Consider the following 17,295-nt stretch of genomic DNA (forward strand, 5'->3'; position numbering starts at 1 on the left):
AATAAACAAAAAAGAAGACACCGATGACATTTCTGCCGCCTACTTGTTATGCTTATAGAATTCAAATTTAGTTTTTAGTTTAGACAAAGCTACCACAGAAGGTGGTATGGATTAAAGTAGATTTAGTTAATTTAATGACGAATTTTATGTGAGTATTTTTTGTGTTCAATAACTCAGATGTTCTTTTGCAATTTTTATATGTACTTATGTATATGTATGTGTATTTGTTCCTTTACTTACTATCATATATATATGTATGTATTTATGTTTTTGTAACAGATAATAAAATAAACACGCCCCTGAAGATGCTAAGAAGATTAGCGAAACGTTGGGCCGTAAGTGAAATAACGTCGTTTTATTTACACTAAAAGAACAGATCAGACAAGCCTATCACAAGCTAAAAAAATTTTCACAAAATACAAACTGATCGGATATACATAAATAAAGCAACTTCTTTTTGTTTTTCTTCTTCTTTCTGTTACACTGATTTCTGAGATATTAGCGTTAAAGTTTGTGATGTGTGATAACTACTCCGCAAGAAACTCGTCAAATTACCACTGTTCGACCCTAATTTAACTGTAATAACTGCTTTCGATCGAAAAACGTGTTTCCTATGTTTTTTCTGAGTTGCGATTTTTTTGGAAAAATAAAGGAGTTCATGGCCCAAATTAGGTAAAAAAAACTCTTTCGTAGAATAGCGCTATTTATACGACCAGTGGTTCCTTCAAACGATGTATTTCAATGTGAATACATCATGAAAATTTTGTAATTCGGCGGCGTCGCGTGAGGAATGGCAAAAAACGGGGGCGGCGGCGGGACTCGGCGGCGTAAACCTCTAATGTGAACACAGTTATAATACTTTTGTGCACAACTGCGCGCGGGTATAAACGTTTTTTAATGTTTATTATTTTTTTATTAAAGCCTAGTTAATTATATATTAACACCATGTAAATTAGTTCGTTTGGTTCAATGAACTCACTCTTCTGAGTCTTAGTTCGTTCATCCTATTTAACTATAGCTCACCTAATTGAACTAGTTCGTCAGTAAGTGCTGAGTTGCAGAAAAAGAAAAATATATGACAGGGAAGACAAAAATATGAACAAAAAACTTAATTATATTCATTAATATGACTCCAAAATATTAAAAATATGCTTTATATATGCCCAAAAAATGTATATAACGAAAAATTTTTCGTTGATCCCATAAAAAGTTTTTGCACATACATACAAAATGTATTTAATAAAGTGTGATTGAATTTGACATTGCTCTCAGAAGAACCATCCCATGGTGGAATAATAAGGTGTTGTCAGTAGCGACGTGTTTGTTGTAATTTTGACAAGCTCGGCATGCTTATTTTCAGCGCTGCCGATCTTAATTTTTATAATGCTATTAGTTGGGAAATTGTATTTAAAATACTCCATTTTAGTATTTCATTTTATCGCGATTTTTAAAGAACTTGGTGTTTTCAGAACGATATTAATATTTAAAATTGCTGGATTTGTATAATTTTTGTCCTCAAAATATAAAATATAAAAGATATCGTAGTTATCAATGGAAAAAGACGTACACAAAAATCGTATGGAAAGGAGATTTTTTTATATTAAATACCTTTTGCTGCATTGTCATAATATCGAGCCAAATTGACTACTGATACACTAGAATAGAGCGGCAGCATGGTTAATTACGATTTCGCTTATATTATCGATATTTATGTGTCTTAATCTACATGTTAGCGGCTGTGGCGTAGTGGTAAGCAGTGCGCGCTCCACTCCTCACCAACTGGGTTCAAGCCCTGGTCAAAGCAACATCGCAAAAAATATAGAAAAAAGGTTTTTTCTTAACAGCGGTCGTCCCTCGGCAGGCAATGGCAAACCTCCGAGTGTATTACTGCCATGAAAAACAGCTTCTCATAAAAATGCAATCGCCGTTCGGAGTCGGCGTAAAACTGTAGGTCCCTCCTCTTTGTGTGACAACATCAAGGCGCACGCCACAAGTCGGAGGAGAAGCTCGGCCAAACACTAACATATGTGTAAGCGCCAATCTAATATATTTATTATAATTTATTTTTTTTTTTTCGTAGGAGAGGGAAATGCTTTATGCACTGGCCGGGGGCGCTAGTCTCTATACTACCTTCCCCGAGTGTGGGACTCCCACCGAAGCGTGTTGGGCTACCCACTAAAACCCAAACTCCCACCGCCCGCGCAAGAATCCCGCATCTGGCACCGCAATTCTGCATGTCTTCAGATGCAGGAGCGCGCTGTTAGAGCCTTGGGGCTGCTCTTTTGTAGGGGCGTTTCATTCGGGTGTCCTCAGTAGACAACCGTCCTCTCGTTTGCAGCGGAGTACGAATTTCACGTATCTCGCAACTGCTTCCCACTTTTCTGCGCTGGAAATCATTATCCCAACTATGTTGTCCGGAGTAATGTCTCCGTGTCTTTCTTCCAACATTCTGCGCGAAATCAAGAAGTGTTCGCAGGTGAAGAATGTGTGGTACACGTTATCTTCGACGTTTCCACAGTAGTGACAGAACGGTGAGTCCACCCTTCCCATTCTATGAAGATATTCTCGGAAGTAACCATGACCGGTGAGGAATTGCGTCAGGTAGAAATCGACTTCCCCATGTGGTCTGTTCAGCCATGTTTGAAGGTCGGCTATCAGGGAGTGTGTCCATCGACCTTTTGTGCTCGCGTTCCAGTTTTGTTGCCACTGCTGGATCAGTTGCTCGCGCGCCCTTGCCGCGGCAGCTGCTCGACCTATCTCGGCACTGAGATTGTAAATCTCTTTTCGCTCGTAAGCAAGTAGCTCAATTGGCATGACGCCAGAAATAACTAGAACCGCGTCCGCGGACACTGTACGGTATGCAGAAGCAATGCGTAGTGCCCCTCTGCGCTGTACCGAAGACATTTGAACCCGGTATTTTTTGACTTTCAATGCGTCAGCCCATATTTCTGCCCCGTACAGGAGCACCGATTGGACCGCTGTCATCAGAAGCTTCCTGCGGCATGGCTTCGGGCCGCCCACGTTTGCCATCAGCCGGCTTAGAGCCGCCGTGCTCTGCGCAGCTTTTTCACATACTCCATGGATGTGTTCCCAGAATGTGAGTTTGCTGTCAAGCTTCACCCCTAGGTATTTTGTAGACCTAGAAGTCGTCACGGGTTGAGGTCCGACCATTATATTTATAATTGTTGGGATCCGTTTCCTGGTGAGGAGCACGATCTCCGTTTTGGCTGTAGCCAATTGCAGACCGTGATCGCTCATCCATCCACTGACGTTGCGCATGACCTGGTTTAGCTTGAGCTGTGCTAGCTGGACATTTCTTGCTGTTATGACGGCTGCCACGTCGTCCGCGAAGGCGACAAGGAAGGCGCTCTCCGGCATTTCCGTGCGCAACAGACTGTCATACGTGGCGTTCCAGAGGTCCGGGCCAAGTACAGACCCCTGTGCCGCTCCGCCGGTTATACGTCTCTTTCTCTGACCTTGTGTTGTGTCGTACAAAAGCCAACGGTCTCTGAGGTAGTCCCGGATCATATCTAGCAAGTATGTTGGAACCTTGAATGACCGTTCCAAGGCCTCCAGCATATCGTCCCATCTTGCCGAGTTGAAGGCGTTCTTGACGTCCAGTGTGACTAGCAGCACTATTGGCCGCGCCTGGTGGCAGGCTTCTTCGGCCTTATGTACCGCCTCGACTACTTCGCCAATTGCTCCTATAGTTGAGTGTCCCTTCCTGAAGCCATGTTGTCGGGGTGAAAGGCCTCCCTCGCTTTCTATGGCTGACGTCAAGCGTATTTTGAGCAGACTCTCCATCATTTTGCCTGCTGTGTCTAGCATGCAGAGTGGCCGGAAGGATGAAGGAGAGTTTGGGTCCCCTTTGCCCTTGGGTATAAGCACCAGTCTCGCCTTCTTCCATTGGCTTGGGAAAACCCGGGCCCTAAGGCAGCTGTTGTACATGTTAAGCAGAAGATCAGGGCTCGTTTCCGCTGCTAACCTGATTGCCTCCGCTGGTATGCCATCTGGGCCTGGAGCCTTGCCGGCTTTCATGCTTCGCAGGGCTAGCTTCAGCTCGTCTGTCGAAAACAGTGGTGCCTCGGCTTGCTCCTCGACGAACACTGTGTCGGCTCTTAGTGGGTGTGTGGGTTATTATTATTATTATTATTATTATTATTAATCTATTTAAAATATCATTTACAGTTTTATAGGAAATTGCCTTATTTTACGGCCTGTACTTTTTTATAAGTTACAATATATGTCCAACCTGTGTGGAGCTGACGATACAAACATATATGCAGTCTTATAAGTCTGTAATTAAATATTTTTCCACATTTAATTTGAAATAGTATGCACGAACGGATTAAAAGTACTAAATAATTAGTACTTTTTCTACTACTTTAAAATGCGTGACCGGAATAGGCCTGCCGAAAAAGTGAGGTTAAGTTACTGACAACACCTTGTTATTATTACACCGTGAACCATCCTATCCTAAAGTCAAATTACAAACAATTTTATGAATTTTGAATCGTTTGTCTATATTATAATAGTATTTTACTAGTAATTTTTAGCAAAAAAAAAACCGACTTCAACTCCCATATAAAAAAAAATATATATATATATCTCATGATCCGCTGATCGGATCTTAACCAGATTAGTATGGGACCACCTCTGAGACACTACCTTTCCGATGCAAAAAGAGTTATCGAAATCGGTTGACGTGGTCCAAAGTTATGCGGTAACATACATAAAAAAAAAATAAAAAAAAATAAAACAAAAAAAAAAAGATTCCGACGAACTGATAACCTCCTCTTTTTTTGGAAGTCGGTTAAAAAGAGAGCCGACCTGAGCTGTCAATCACACCTTGTTTAATACACCTTGCATACATACAGTGACGGGCAAAACTGTAACATGGTGTAGCACTTTTTCCTTCAGTCATCGCTATGTTTCCAAGTTCTAACGACTTTCATACTTTTGCTGTATGTTAATATTGGTACACCTGTGTTTCCCCTCTCATAATGATTTGAAGTCAATCCAACAACAATAATAAAACCAGCAGACAAATATGAAAATTAAGGCAGATGTTACAGTTTTGCACTCATATATTTTTTAAAACTTTTTAACAATTTTAACGAGAAAAAAGAACTACTAACACAATGTTCAGTACCCTTTAGCTTGTTTTAGTTTCTGGGTGCGATTTGGCATACCTTATTTTTATCTCTGTAAAACTTCTGGAGGTATATCCTCCATATATCCTTAGTTTGCTTTCACAGCTCATGTACTCGATTATACGGACTTGGATACTTAATAAGCTGTGCTTCTAGTTGATTTCGCAAATTCTCGATGAGATTTATGTCCGCGGATTGTGAAGGTCGTATCAAATTAGCAATTTTTTTATTTTGTATCCAGTCTTTGCGAACATATGCAGTATTTTTTGGGTGATTTTTCAGCATAAACTCTCATTTTTCGACTACATCTTGCAAATTTTGTTGAAATATGAACAGATACTGTTCCTTACGCATAATGCGTACTAACGGACCCACAAAATTGTTTAAATACAACCCCAAACTATTATTGACCGACCATTGTGATTCACAGTTTGCCTCACATGTTGCGCATGGCTTAATTTGGGTCTTTAATCCAATACCATGCCCGGCCATCTGATTGAAAGCAATTAATTGAGTCTTGTCAGACCAAATAACCTTCAATTGAAACTTAAAAATATGTTTTTTATTGCATTCTGAAAGGCCTAACATATCCCAATAGGCAACGGTTCGGTTTTCGGGCGACACAGCAAAATGCTACCACTCTCGCACATATATTTTGGTCAAATTAGCTTTTTTCTTCATTTAAGATGCCATTACGCCAATTTGGCAATTCGTCGCCTCGCTGTCTACTGATTTGCATTAAAGTTTAATACCTTAAGCGCTTCTGTAATAGTGGCTGCATCGCTACTTGCTGTGAGTTCAGTGAGTTTTTCGGAAGCGAAGTGTACACAATTTTGACAGTTAAAACTCATTCTCATACTTCTTTAATCACAAAATGAAGAGTGCATACAATTTTCAGTGTAGGTATAGTTGAAAACTCTCAGTTGCAGCCCCTGGAAACTGTTAACTAGCTTCCGCTAAAAACGAAAAATTTTGATTGAATTTTTCAACCACAAAAACTGGTTAAGCGCGAAACTTCACTAAAAATACGCATCGAAATATTTTTAAGAGTATACTAAAATTGTTTATTAGAAAATAACGGGACTCTCCGTTGTTTGTCAGCTTTTCCTCTTGTCAATCAAACAAACATCGTCAGTAACCCTGGCTATCTGGTATTGTCAGATGAAATTATGAGAAAATTAATTAACTTATTACCAGAATAATCGTTTTATGCATTTTTATGCTTTTTCGCCAAAATATGCATTTTGTGTCATAATATTCATTTGCATATGTGTGTTTCCAGCGGAAGGTCCACCACGACAAAAAAATAAGTTTTATATCTAACGTATTTACGGGCCGATTTGTCTGCTTTTTAAAATATGTACTGGCTATGTAAGTAGAATCATTTTTGCATAAAATGGTCTTCCTAGGTGGTGCCAAGGTCGAGATATTTCGAAAAACCGTATTTATGGTCCGATTTGGTTCGAATTTGGCGTATGTGGTTGAAACATAATAAATCATAGATTTCTAATAAATTGACCCTGAATTGGCGCTGAAGTCAAAATATAAAGTATATTCTACATAAAATACATGTTTTATTTGCGTTAAAAATTCATTTAAAAGCAATATTAACAAAAATATAACGATGGAAATTTATGTCACGTGACGCCACGTCACGTCACGTTTCACACTTGGGGTTGTAAAAGAGAATTGAAACAATTTGCATTAATTCAAAAAACTCTAAAAACAACTAGAATTGCTCCAAATCACATGAAAATAGCCATCCACAATTCGCAGAGTTTTGCGATTTTGTAAGAAAAGAAAAAATCAACTTCCATTTTTTGTCACGTAACGACACTCTCTTTAAATGCTTATATTTCAGGACCAAGCAGTTCGATTGATTTCATTTTTCGGTTAAATATAGAGCTAATTATGTGCTATACAATGGCCCAAAAAAGTTAAAGAAAACAAATGGTATTCCTTTTGTGTATCACATTGAAATCGTACGACTGTCACGTGCGCCACCATGGGAATGCCCATATGCGATATGCATTTGCATATTTTTGTCTTCCCGAGGCTTCGCACGTGCTGAATCTGTACATAAGTATGCACATATACGCGTTTGGAGAAAACACGTGACAGCCCTTTTCAAAGAAACAAAGCCCAATTGCATACGTAATGGCCAAGCACTTTCATTTGATATATAACATTTTTAATGCAACCAACGGACATTATAATTTATTAGACAGCGCTTACTGCACATCTGGAGGCCAAGTCCTTTCATTTGACAACTCACTTTTTAGTCCAACGATCAGATCGCATCTTATAATTTTTCGTAAAGGCGGCAACCCTTTTCGAAAAAAGAAAGCCTCATTACACATCTGAATGCCCCATCTTTTTAATTTGAATAAGGATCAATCATACTTATAATAAATTATTAGTAATACGAACTGCGCGCATCTAATATGTTTATTCATTCCTCGACCATAACATACTTATGGTCGTTAACGCTGTTTTATTGTCCTGTCTTCACTTTAAATTAAAATTATCACACACAAACACTGTAAAATCAGAAATAAAATGGTGTATCGCGTGCAAATAAAATAGTGTATAATGATTTCATATAAAAATGTTCAAGGATAAAATAGTGTATAAGCAGATGCTTTCAGAAAAATAGGCTCAGCTCAAATGGTATTTCTAAGGCAATATGATACATAATTTTTTGTGTGGTGTATTTAAAATGCGAATATTTTGAATAAGAAGCGCACAATTAAAGTTTAAAGTCGATCGATTGGTTTATACATACTCCCAATTCGTTTTTCTCAAAACTATACTTTTCATGCAACACTATTTCATTATTCCAGCGACGAAATATAGACTTCCGACCATCTAGACGAGTTTTCAATCCCGAGCGCATGACAGTTAATCAAAGTTTTAAATTTTTCATCTTTTTAATATGAATTTGTAAAACACTTCTGAGTATGCAGTTTTATAACCCAAGAAATTTTAGTATAATAAAGTGCAAGCTTGAAGAATGCTTTGATTTTTAAAAATTGTCGTTTGCTGATAGTCTTTGTTGGGTTTTTGATGTAAATATACAAATTTTATGGAATAAAGGCGCAAGATCATTTGCAAACAAAATTACACTAACTCTGCTTAGATTTTCATAATATGCATTTATTATATGTAAAAAACAACAAAAGACCATAAGCAAAAATTAAAAATCAACGCGACTTTCTAGTCTTTAAACTTTATGAAAATTTGAAGAATTGTCCTAATTTTTTTCTTTGGTTTAAAACTTTGATTAATTATATTTTAGCTATAGCATCGACAATATTTTAACAAAATATAAACGAAAATGTTTTAATATGAAACAATTTTAATATTAAAAAAAAATTACCATTTTTATATTTTTGCTCCCCACTGTATGTACATATACATACATACTATATATAAGTATAAAATGCAAATAAAGCAATGCTTACCCGTAGCAAATGGCCAAAAGATGAACACACCAAGTTCCACACCAGAACACAAGTAGACAAATTGCGAAACCATATAGCGGGTTTGGTAAATGTGACATGTTGCTTTTTCAAAGAATAAGCCACGATGATCGCTTTGAGCTTATTCTCCGATTGTGCATATAAATTTGATATGGTTTGAGATGCTGATTTTTTGTAGTTATTTTGTGGTTTTGTTTATATTTACTGATTTTATGTTTCATATTTCGGTGAAATCTTTGTGTACACTGCAAAATAAAACATTTTAACTTGTTATACCAAAGATTAAAATCAACTGTGCATTAACTGAGATATATGTACACAATCATATAAACGCACCAAGGTACTTGCACGCAGTCAATTATAAGAATTTGGATGGTTTATATACTATGTTTTGTAGGTAAATTAATTCTGCGAAATGTAAGTTTCTTTCCTATATCAATATATCACAGAGCCTATAAAATTTATATGAGACATGCAGTTCACTTGAACCTTATACGTACATAAGCGTTAATATTATGAGTAATAATACGAAGTGACGGATGTTGTTTATCGCTGCGCATTGACGCATTCTACTGATACAAAATTATTTGTGATAACAAATGCATGAATCACAATTATTTCAAGCATAATCATACGTAGATTGATCATGTTTACAGCCATAAGAGATTAATTTTTTCTTCATCATACGTGGATTGATTTGAAAATAATGAAAGCAACCCCAATTTTGGTTGTATAAACCAACACAAATCCGAAAGAACTTGGCTTACTGATAATAACCATGCTAATGCCATCTGATGAAATGATTATGCTAACGTAAAATATAGGCAATATAAAAAATCATCTAATCAGTTACAAATTAATACTGTTCCGCCGTGAGGGGTAAAATAGCACAAACGGCAATAACCCAAATGTATGTTATTTCCCAATTGAATGTGAAATAAGACAAATTTGCTTTATTTCATTTCTCGTTGAGCAATAAGGCCAACTTTTAAACTTGACAATTGAGTAATAAAGCAAAATAGTGGACATACATACATATGTAGGTAATCACCCAGTTACATTTGACAAAAAGTAGTACATGAACAAGTTAAATAGATTTGTTAGTATACAATTTTGAAAGTGGCCAGCATCTCGGCGACCCACGTTCGCGTCCCCCTCCCCTCCCTTCCTTTCGCAATTATGCACTGCTGGCCAAGGCGAGTTTATACAAGGTGATGTTGACAGAACAAAAACAGAAATTACAACAACAAATTATACGCACATTTTACAACAAACACATCATTTTGACAAAAGGTACAAATTCGCCGTGAATTCAGCGGATCCGATAACACCACTTTGTGTAGATTCGCCTTGCTGCTGACATTATAACCAGAGACCCAAAATAATTATTATCCTAATATTTGAGATCACAAACGTCGCCTTGTTTTATGAGAAACTTTTTTTGTCTTTGTATAATAATTATTTACGAGAAATATCTTTTTTCGTCTCGCGGGACGATTATTTTCAGATGGAAATTATTTACGTCTTTTCATAATAATTATATGGGATTTTTATTCTTCTCGTCTCTCGGGAATAATTATGTGGGACTTTTATCTTTTTTCATCTCGCGGGACGTTTATTTCAAGACGGAAATGATTTACGTCTTTTCATAATAATTATATGTGACTTTTATTTTTCTCCCCTCCCTTGACGTTTATTTCAAGACGACAATGGTTTACGTCCCGCGTTTTCTCTTAATAGAATAGTACGTGTACTGCCGATTTCACGAAATTAAACACAAATCATATATTCCATGTGTAAGTGAAATCTCCTTCTCGCCAGCTAGGCTATTTAAAAAGTTATAAATAAACATATTTTGGTCTCCCCATAAGGTTACCATTACAATCCAAATGTTTAAAACGTTTTTTCTCGAATTCATATTCGTCTTGAAATAAACGTCCCGAGAGACGAAAAAAATAAAAATCCCATATAATTATTATGAGAAGACTTAAATCATTTTCGTCTAGAAATAAACGTCCCGAGAGAAGAAAAAGTATAAAAATCCCATGAAATTATTACGAGAAGACGTAAATCATTTCCGTCTTGAAATAAACGTCCCAAGAGACAAGCAACTTGCATATTGTTCAGTAATAATTATAGAGCAATATTTAATTATATTTCTTATACTTGTTATGGTATCTGATTATAACCGTTTAGAAAAAAGAAAAAAAAAATGGCACTTCTGAAACTGCTTTTTAATGTCCAAGTAATTGGGCGGTCGCTGTGGTGTAATGGTTAGCAGTGCGCGCTATGACTTCGCAGAGCCTGGGTTCAAGCCCTAGTCAAAGCAACATCGCAAAAATTTTTATATATTTTTTTCTTGGAACAATAAGTGCATTCTTTTGCAACCGAGCTACAAAAGAACACAGCCTTAAATGACGAAATACACGCAAAGCAACAACACAATCTCAGCTATTTATCCGAGTTCAGCCAGGTCGGTTAAAAAATACGCGACCTGAAGGGTAGTGTTGTTAAGTGAAAAAACTGCTCTATTGAGAGTTGTTAATGGCAAAGTGGAGAGGAAAATTTTTGTTTCCTTATATACGAGACTTATATTTTAAATAAGTATATATATTACGCAAATACCTCGCATAATTACTCATTTAAATTGGTTTTTGTATCTAAATTCCGTTAAACTAATCACATGTTTCTTGCCAGCTACCAACAGGGATGCTTAGGTAGCTAAAAGGAAATTTTACCCGAGTAGAGCGTTCTTTTGTCGCTCGCTTACAAAAAAATGCAGCTAATATGTATTTATTTATTGAATCTTTCTTTCGAAACTAACAAAAAGTTTTCAAATCTTACAAACTACCATTAAATTTAAAATTTCCGCGGCAATGCTTTAAAATTTTTTTATTTTAAACATATATATTTATTGCAGTTGTTGCGGCTGTCGGAATGGACAAGATTCCGAGCAGCAGGATCGCTGGATATCGTACTGGGCAGGCGGTCTGAAAGGACGACTTCATTTGATAATATCGGAAAAATTATTTATTTTTAGTCTTCTTGCATATCTCGGGCTAAGAAGACCTCTCGCTAGTCGATTTGGATCGTTCATTAACCGTGCTGAGTAACTGTTGCTTAGCCCTCGTATGTCCTCATGCACCGTATTTGTATTAAGATCTTTCTGGATATTCGTAATTTTTATGTACAACGGTGCCCCGCAAATTTCGCGTAAAACTTTCGACTGCAGTCTTTTAAGTCTGTTCAAAATGGAATTGCACGCTGTGCCCCAAAGCCCGATTCCATATGCCCAACATGGTTTAATCATCATATTAAAAATCAACATCTTGTTATCTACGCTTAATTGAGATTTGTGTCCTATAACCCACTGAAGGCTTGCTTGTTTTAGTTTCGCTTGAGAAATATTGTTATCTATATATTTTATTCTACCGATTACCATATTGCCAGCGTGAAGAAATAAATCGCCAAGTTAACAAGTTATTATATAATAGTCCTGTGCGTAAACTTCCGTGCTGTTAACAAGAAATTGATTGCCGATAAGATCCCTCTTGCGCGAGTAGACGACATTTTAGACAACCTTGGCCGAGCGAAGTATTTTTCAACCTTAGACCTTTTTTCAGGGTATCATCGAATCCCCTTACATGTTGATTCACGTGACATAACCTCTTTCAGTACCGACCGAGGAGCATTTAGATGGAAGGTATTACCGTTTGAGTTAAACGTAGCACCAAACTCTTTTTCGTGTATGATGACAATTCCTTTTCCGGTATTCCGCCCAATGTGGCATTTCTTCACGTTGACGATCTAATCGTTATTGGTTGTAGTGAAGTGCATCACATCAAAAATCTGTCCAAAGTTTTCAATACATGTAGTGCCTTCAACCCAAAAATTTAAAACGAATAAATGCAATTTTGTTCGGCCAAAAGTTACATTCCTAGGACATAAATGTTCAGCCAAAGGTCTATTGCCAGACGACACCAAAACAAACGCTGTTAAAAAATATACAAACCCGACTGACGAGGATGCGGCTCGACGTTTCGTCGCGTTTGCAAATTATTACTGGCGGTTTACAACTTTTGCGGCTCTGGCAGCGCCTTTAAATCAATTAGCCAGAAAAAAAGTTGAATTTATTTGGGACAGTGCGTGCGACAAAGCTTTTGAATCTTTAAAATCAGCGTCAATTTCTCCAAAATTTGCTACAATACCCAGACTTCACAAACCAATTTATTATTACTGTCGATGCCTCGAAAATTGGATTAAGCCGAAACCATGATGGAAATGATTTACCAATATGCTTCGCTTCTAAATCTTTCAATAAAGCAGAACAGAATAAACCGATTATCGAACTTTAACTTTTATTTAGCTATATATTTTGCGATCAAGCAGTTTCGACCGTATGTTTACCGCACTCACTATACGGTGAAATCAGAGTACGATTTCACAATTGAGTAGATAAAAGGCAAAACCAATGTCGGAGCGGACGCATTGTCACGGATTACAATGAACGAACTAAAAGACTTTAATAAACAAGTTTTAGCGGTAAAAAACGAAGCAGACACAACTAGAGTATGATAATGAATGCAATGGCAATATTACGTTACAGGTTTACGACAAATTTTCATATAACTTCTCAAAAAAATACCTCGGGTGAAAACAAATATTATATATGGTAAAAATAATAAAATATCAAATATTTAAGTTTGTGCACCCTTAAAACAAAAAAAAAATCGAGTTACTTAATTTTACGATTGCTAACGAAACCCCGAATTTCGATGAGTTACTTTCGCGGCTTGAAGTCGTAGACAACAATCGTAACCAAATATTACTTTTTTTAATACCTTCCAATTTCAAACGTAAAAGATCACGGAAATAAAATTTTAAAAAACCTTACAAATTATATTGACAGATCCTGTTGAAACTGTGACTAACGACGAAAAACACGCCAAATTATGACAATCTATCATAACGACCATAACGATCTATGTAACGACGTACAAAATATTTTTGGAAAAACATGACCCGTGATATATAAAAGTTCGTCAAAAATTGTGAAAATTTTTTACTAAACAAGGCAAACCCGAAAGTAAAAGAGAACCTTGTTTTAACGCCAACACCAAACAAACCTTTTGAAATAGTGATAATTGATACAATAGGATTTGCGATCTGAGAAAGTATCTGGTAACCGTTGCTGTTACAGACAACAGCGCCAAAACTATCGCTTCTGCTATTTTTGAGAGTTGCATACTAGTATACGGCATAATGAATTCCATCATATCAGTTTAGGGACTGAATAAAAAAACGAAATATTTTCGGAACTAACAAAACTTTTAAAAATTGATCATAACTTTTCGACAGCACATCATCACGAAACAGGGGGCACAATTGAACGAAACTATCGCGTTTTTAATGAATACATACGTGCATACCTAAACGAGACTATTTCAGACTGGGATACTCATCTTAAATATTCTGTTTTTGACAACAAATTTACTCCATTCGAATTAGTTTTCGGGAAAACACCGACTTTACCTCACGAATTGAAAAAAGGAAAAATGATCCCATTTATACAGGGACCGTAACGGTTATAACTTTTATTATAAAAATCACTTTTTAATCGTTATTAATTGAGTTTTATTTTTTGCTCAAAACATAACGATTATTTTTTAAGTTATATTTTTTACTCAGAAAACAATCGTTATGTTTTGAGTTTTATTTTTTGGTCGGAAAATAATCGTTACGTTTTAAGTTTTATTTTTTGCTCGGAAAATAATCGTTAAGTTTTAAGTTCTATTTTTTGATCGGAAAATAATCGTTACGTTCTGAGTTTTATTTTTTGCTCGGAAAATAATGGTTAGGTTTTAAGTTTTATTTTTTGCTCGGAAAATAATCGTTACGTTTTAGTTTTATTTTTTACTCAGAAAATAATCGTTACGTTTTAAGTTTTATTTTTTGCTCGGAAAATAATCGTTATTTCTTGAGTTGCGTGAATAGACAGGGGGCGGCTGCATTCAACTTTTAACGCCACTGTGGAGTGGGTAATGAAAATTCAGAGAGCAAGATACAAGGACAGAAACAAAGACAAGGACAACGACAAAACCACAGACACTCACAACCTATATCGAAGGATCACGCCAATGATAAAGATGGAGAACAGAACAAAGTTAAAGATAAGTAAAAAGACAAGGATAAAGATAATGATGTAGATCAATCAATATGTAGATCAAGATCAAGATGAAGATGAAGATAAAGATGGTGATGAAACTGAAGATGAAGATGAAGAAGAAGATGGAGATGAAGATGAAGATGATGAAGATGAAGATGAAGATGAAGATGAAGATGAAGATGAAGATGAAGATGAAGATGAAGATGAAGATGAAGATGAAGATGAAGATGAAGATGAAGAAGAAGATGAACACGAAGAAGAAGATGAAGAAGAAGACGAAGAAGATTAAGCTGGACATCTTCATCTTAATCACCTTATTCATCTTCATCTTTGTCTTCATCTTGATCTTCATCTTAATCCTCGTCTTTTTATTTATCTTTAACTTTGTCCAGTTCTTCATCTTTATCACTGGCTTGATCCTTCAATAGGTTGTGATTGTCTGTGGTTTTTTCGTTACCCTTGTCTTTGTTTCTGCCCTTGTATCTTGCTCTATGTATTTTCATTACCCACTCCACAGTGGCGTTAAAAGTTCAATGTAGCCGACCCCTGTCTGTTCACGCATACGCATACGTAAAAATTAAGTTTTATTTTCTGAGCAAAAAATAAAACTCAAGATATAACGATTATTTTCCGAGCAAAAAATAATACTTAAAACGAAACAATTATTTTCCGAGCAAAAAATAAAACTTAAAACCTAACCATTATTTTCCGAACAAAAAATAAAACTCAAAACGTAACGATTATTTTCCGATCAAAAAATAAAACTCAAAACGTAACCGTTATTTTCCGAGCAAAAAATAAAACCTAAAACGTAACGATTATTTTCCGAGCAAAAAATAAAACTCAAAAAATAATCGTTACGTTTTGAGCAAAAAATAAAACTCAATTAATAACGATTAAAATGTGATTTTTATAATAAAAGTTATAACCGTTACGAATCTTATCCCACAGGAAGAGCCCGTTTTTTAAGGAATTGTTACTAAACAGTTTGCTGGTTGACGTGTCAACTAAGACGTTAAATTCAACTCTACTTATGTGTATCCGTGTATTTATTTGTTAGTCTTTGTTCCCTGGCCCAGTCAAATTGCTTGCTGGGTTTATTGGTGCTTTTTGGTATGTACCTTTCGGCACAAGCATGCCTTGCATCGGTATGTGTGTGTGTGCCCTGTCCTTCTTTGACTTTTTGCATCGTACCGTTTTAAAAGTATCGCCCGTTTCTGATTTCGTTAGGTCTGTGGTGTTCGTCTGTCCCTCAATTCTGGAATTTTCCATGTTCACATTTTTCTGTAGTCTCTCTCTGATTTTAGTTTTTGTAACAGTTTCTGTCCCAATTATTATTTGTTTAATCAGACTTTTGCCTGGCGGTTTGCACTTTTCGGACGCCTTTGCGCCCATGATTTTTGTGTAAAGAAATAGTTATGCACACTTGATGAAGTAAGAGACTTACCCCTTTTTCCGTGTTTTCCTTAGTTTGAGAAGTCCCACCTTATACACTCCGTTTACACTATGTGTTTCGCTTATTGTTTAATATTAAACAAAATAATAAAATAAGTTTAATTTCCAAAATATAATTTCTCATTTTCTCGATTTTTCTTGCTCAGTGATGAAATACGTGTTACGCTGGCCGCTGCTCGATGAAAAGTGAAATGCATCCTTTGTAGTAGGGGAGCCCACGATGCTAAATCGGGACTTACTCGAGCGTCATTTTGACCTATTGGATTTTGAAGATTCTATGATGGGAAGAAAAAAAGGTCAGGCTTCCGAAAATGTAAAAAAAAACAGTTACATGGATTTACTCGAGCGCGTCAGACATTGATAGTGAATAAATCAAACGTGTTTCTGATGACCGGTTTGCATGGTGGGGGTGGGCGTACGGAAGTGTCAAAAATGGGTGACAAAAAATTTTGAAAATTTGCTCGAGCGCGTCAGATATCCACAAAGGATGTTAAATGGGCTCGAATGAACCTCCCATTCAATAACCTGACAATTCAAATGTGACGCAAGCTCGAGGCGTCTTCTTGAAGATGCAGAAAAAAATCGCCATTTGAATTTACTCGAGCGCGTCAGATTGTCATACAGAAGGTTCATCTCGATGCGCTGGTCGTGCTGTTCCATAATCTGACGATTATCTGGAGGGGTTTTCTTAATCTGGCGGTTTAAAAAAATTATTTCACTTCTGAGATGAACAGTCAACCAAACATATATTACTGTAAACACTTATTTTATCCGTGCAACTATCATACCGGTTCCGACTTGGTCGTCAATTTCTTCTACATTTTTCCCATCTGTAACAAGTAATTGACAATATTTTTTTTTTACACATTAAACGAAAAGTGTGTTAGAGAATTTACAAGGTATTATACCTTTGACAAGAATTTGATCCACATAACACACAAAAACCATTTCCACTCATCATGGATCACAAAATTTAGTTAGTAAATTTCAATGGTTATATTTCATGTAACACAACGAGCGCTTTGATCGCCCATGATTG

General features: G+C 36.2%; 1 protein-coding gene across 4 annotated transcripts in view; it reads right to left on the reverse strand.

The window, feature by feature from the left end:
- Window positions 1–9,237, reverse strand: part of GlcT (ceramide glucosyltransferase) — a 61,608-nt gene extending 52,371 nt beyond the window's left edge. Inside the window, exons 1-2 of one of the 4 annotated variants that reach the window (XM_017613700.1) lie at window positions 9,136–9,237; window positions 8,618–8,880 (exon numbers count right to left, since the gene is read on the reverse strand). In XM_017613700.1, coding sequence (XP_017469189.1) covers window positions 8,618–8,715 — 98 coding nt within the window. In that variant the 5' untranslated portion in view covers window positions 8,716–8,880; window positions 9,136–9,237. Of the gene's footprint in view, window positions 1–8,617; window positions 8,902–8,939 lie in introns of all 4 variants that reach the window. The other 3 variants (XM_017613698.1, XM_017613699.1, XM_017613701.1) reach the window with 3 other exon arrangements.
- Between the last annotated feature and the right edge of the window lie 8,058 nt (window positions 9,238–17,295).

The sequence above is a fragment of the Rhagoletis zephyria genome, unplaced genomic scaffold (genome assembly GCF_001687245.7).
Source record: "Rhagoletis zephyria isolate East Lansing unplaced genomic scaffold, Rhagoletis_zephyria_1.1 Rzeph_scaffold_00705, whole genome shotgun sequence".
In the NCBI taxonomy this organism is placed as follows: Eukaryota; Metazoa; Arthropoda; class Insecta; order Diptera; family Tephritidae; genus Rhagoletis; species Rhagoletis zephyria.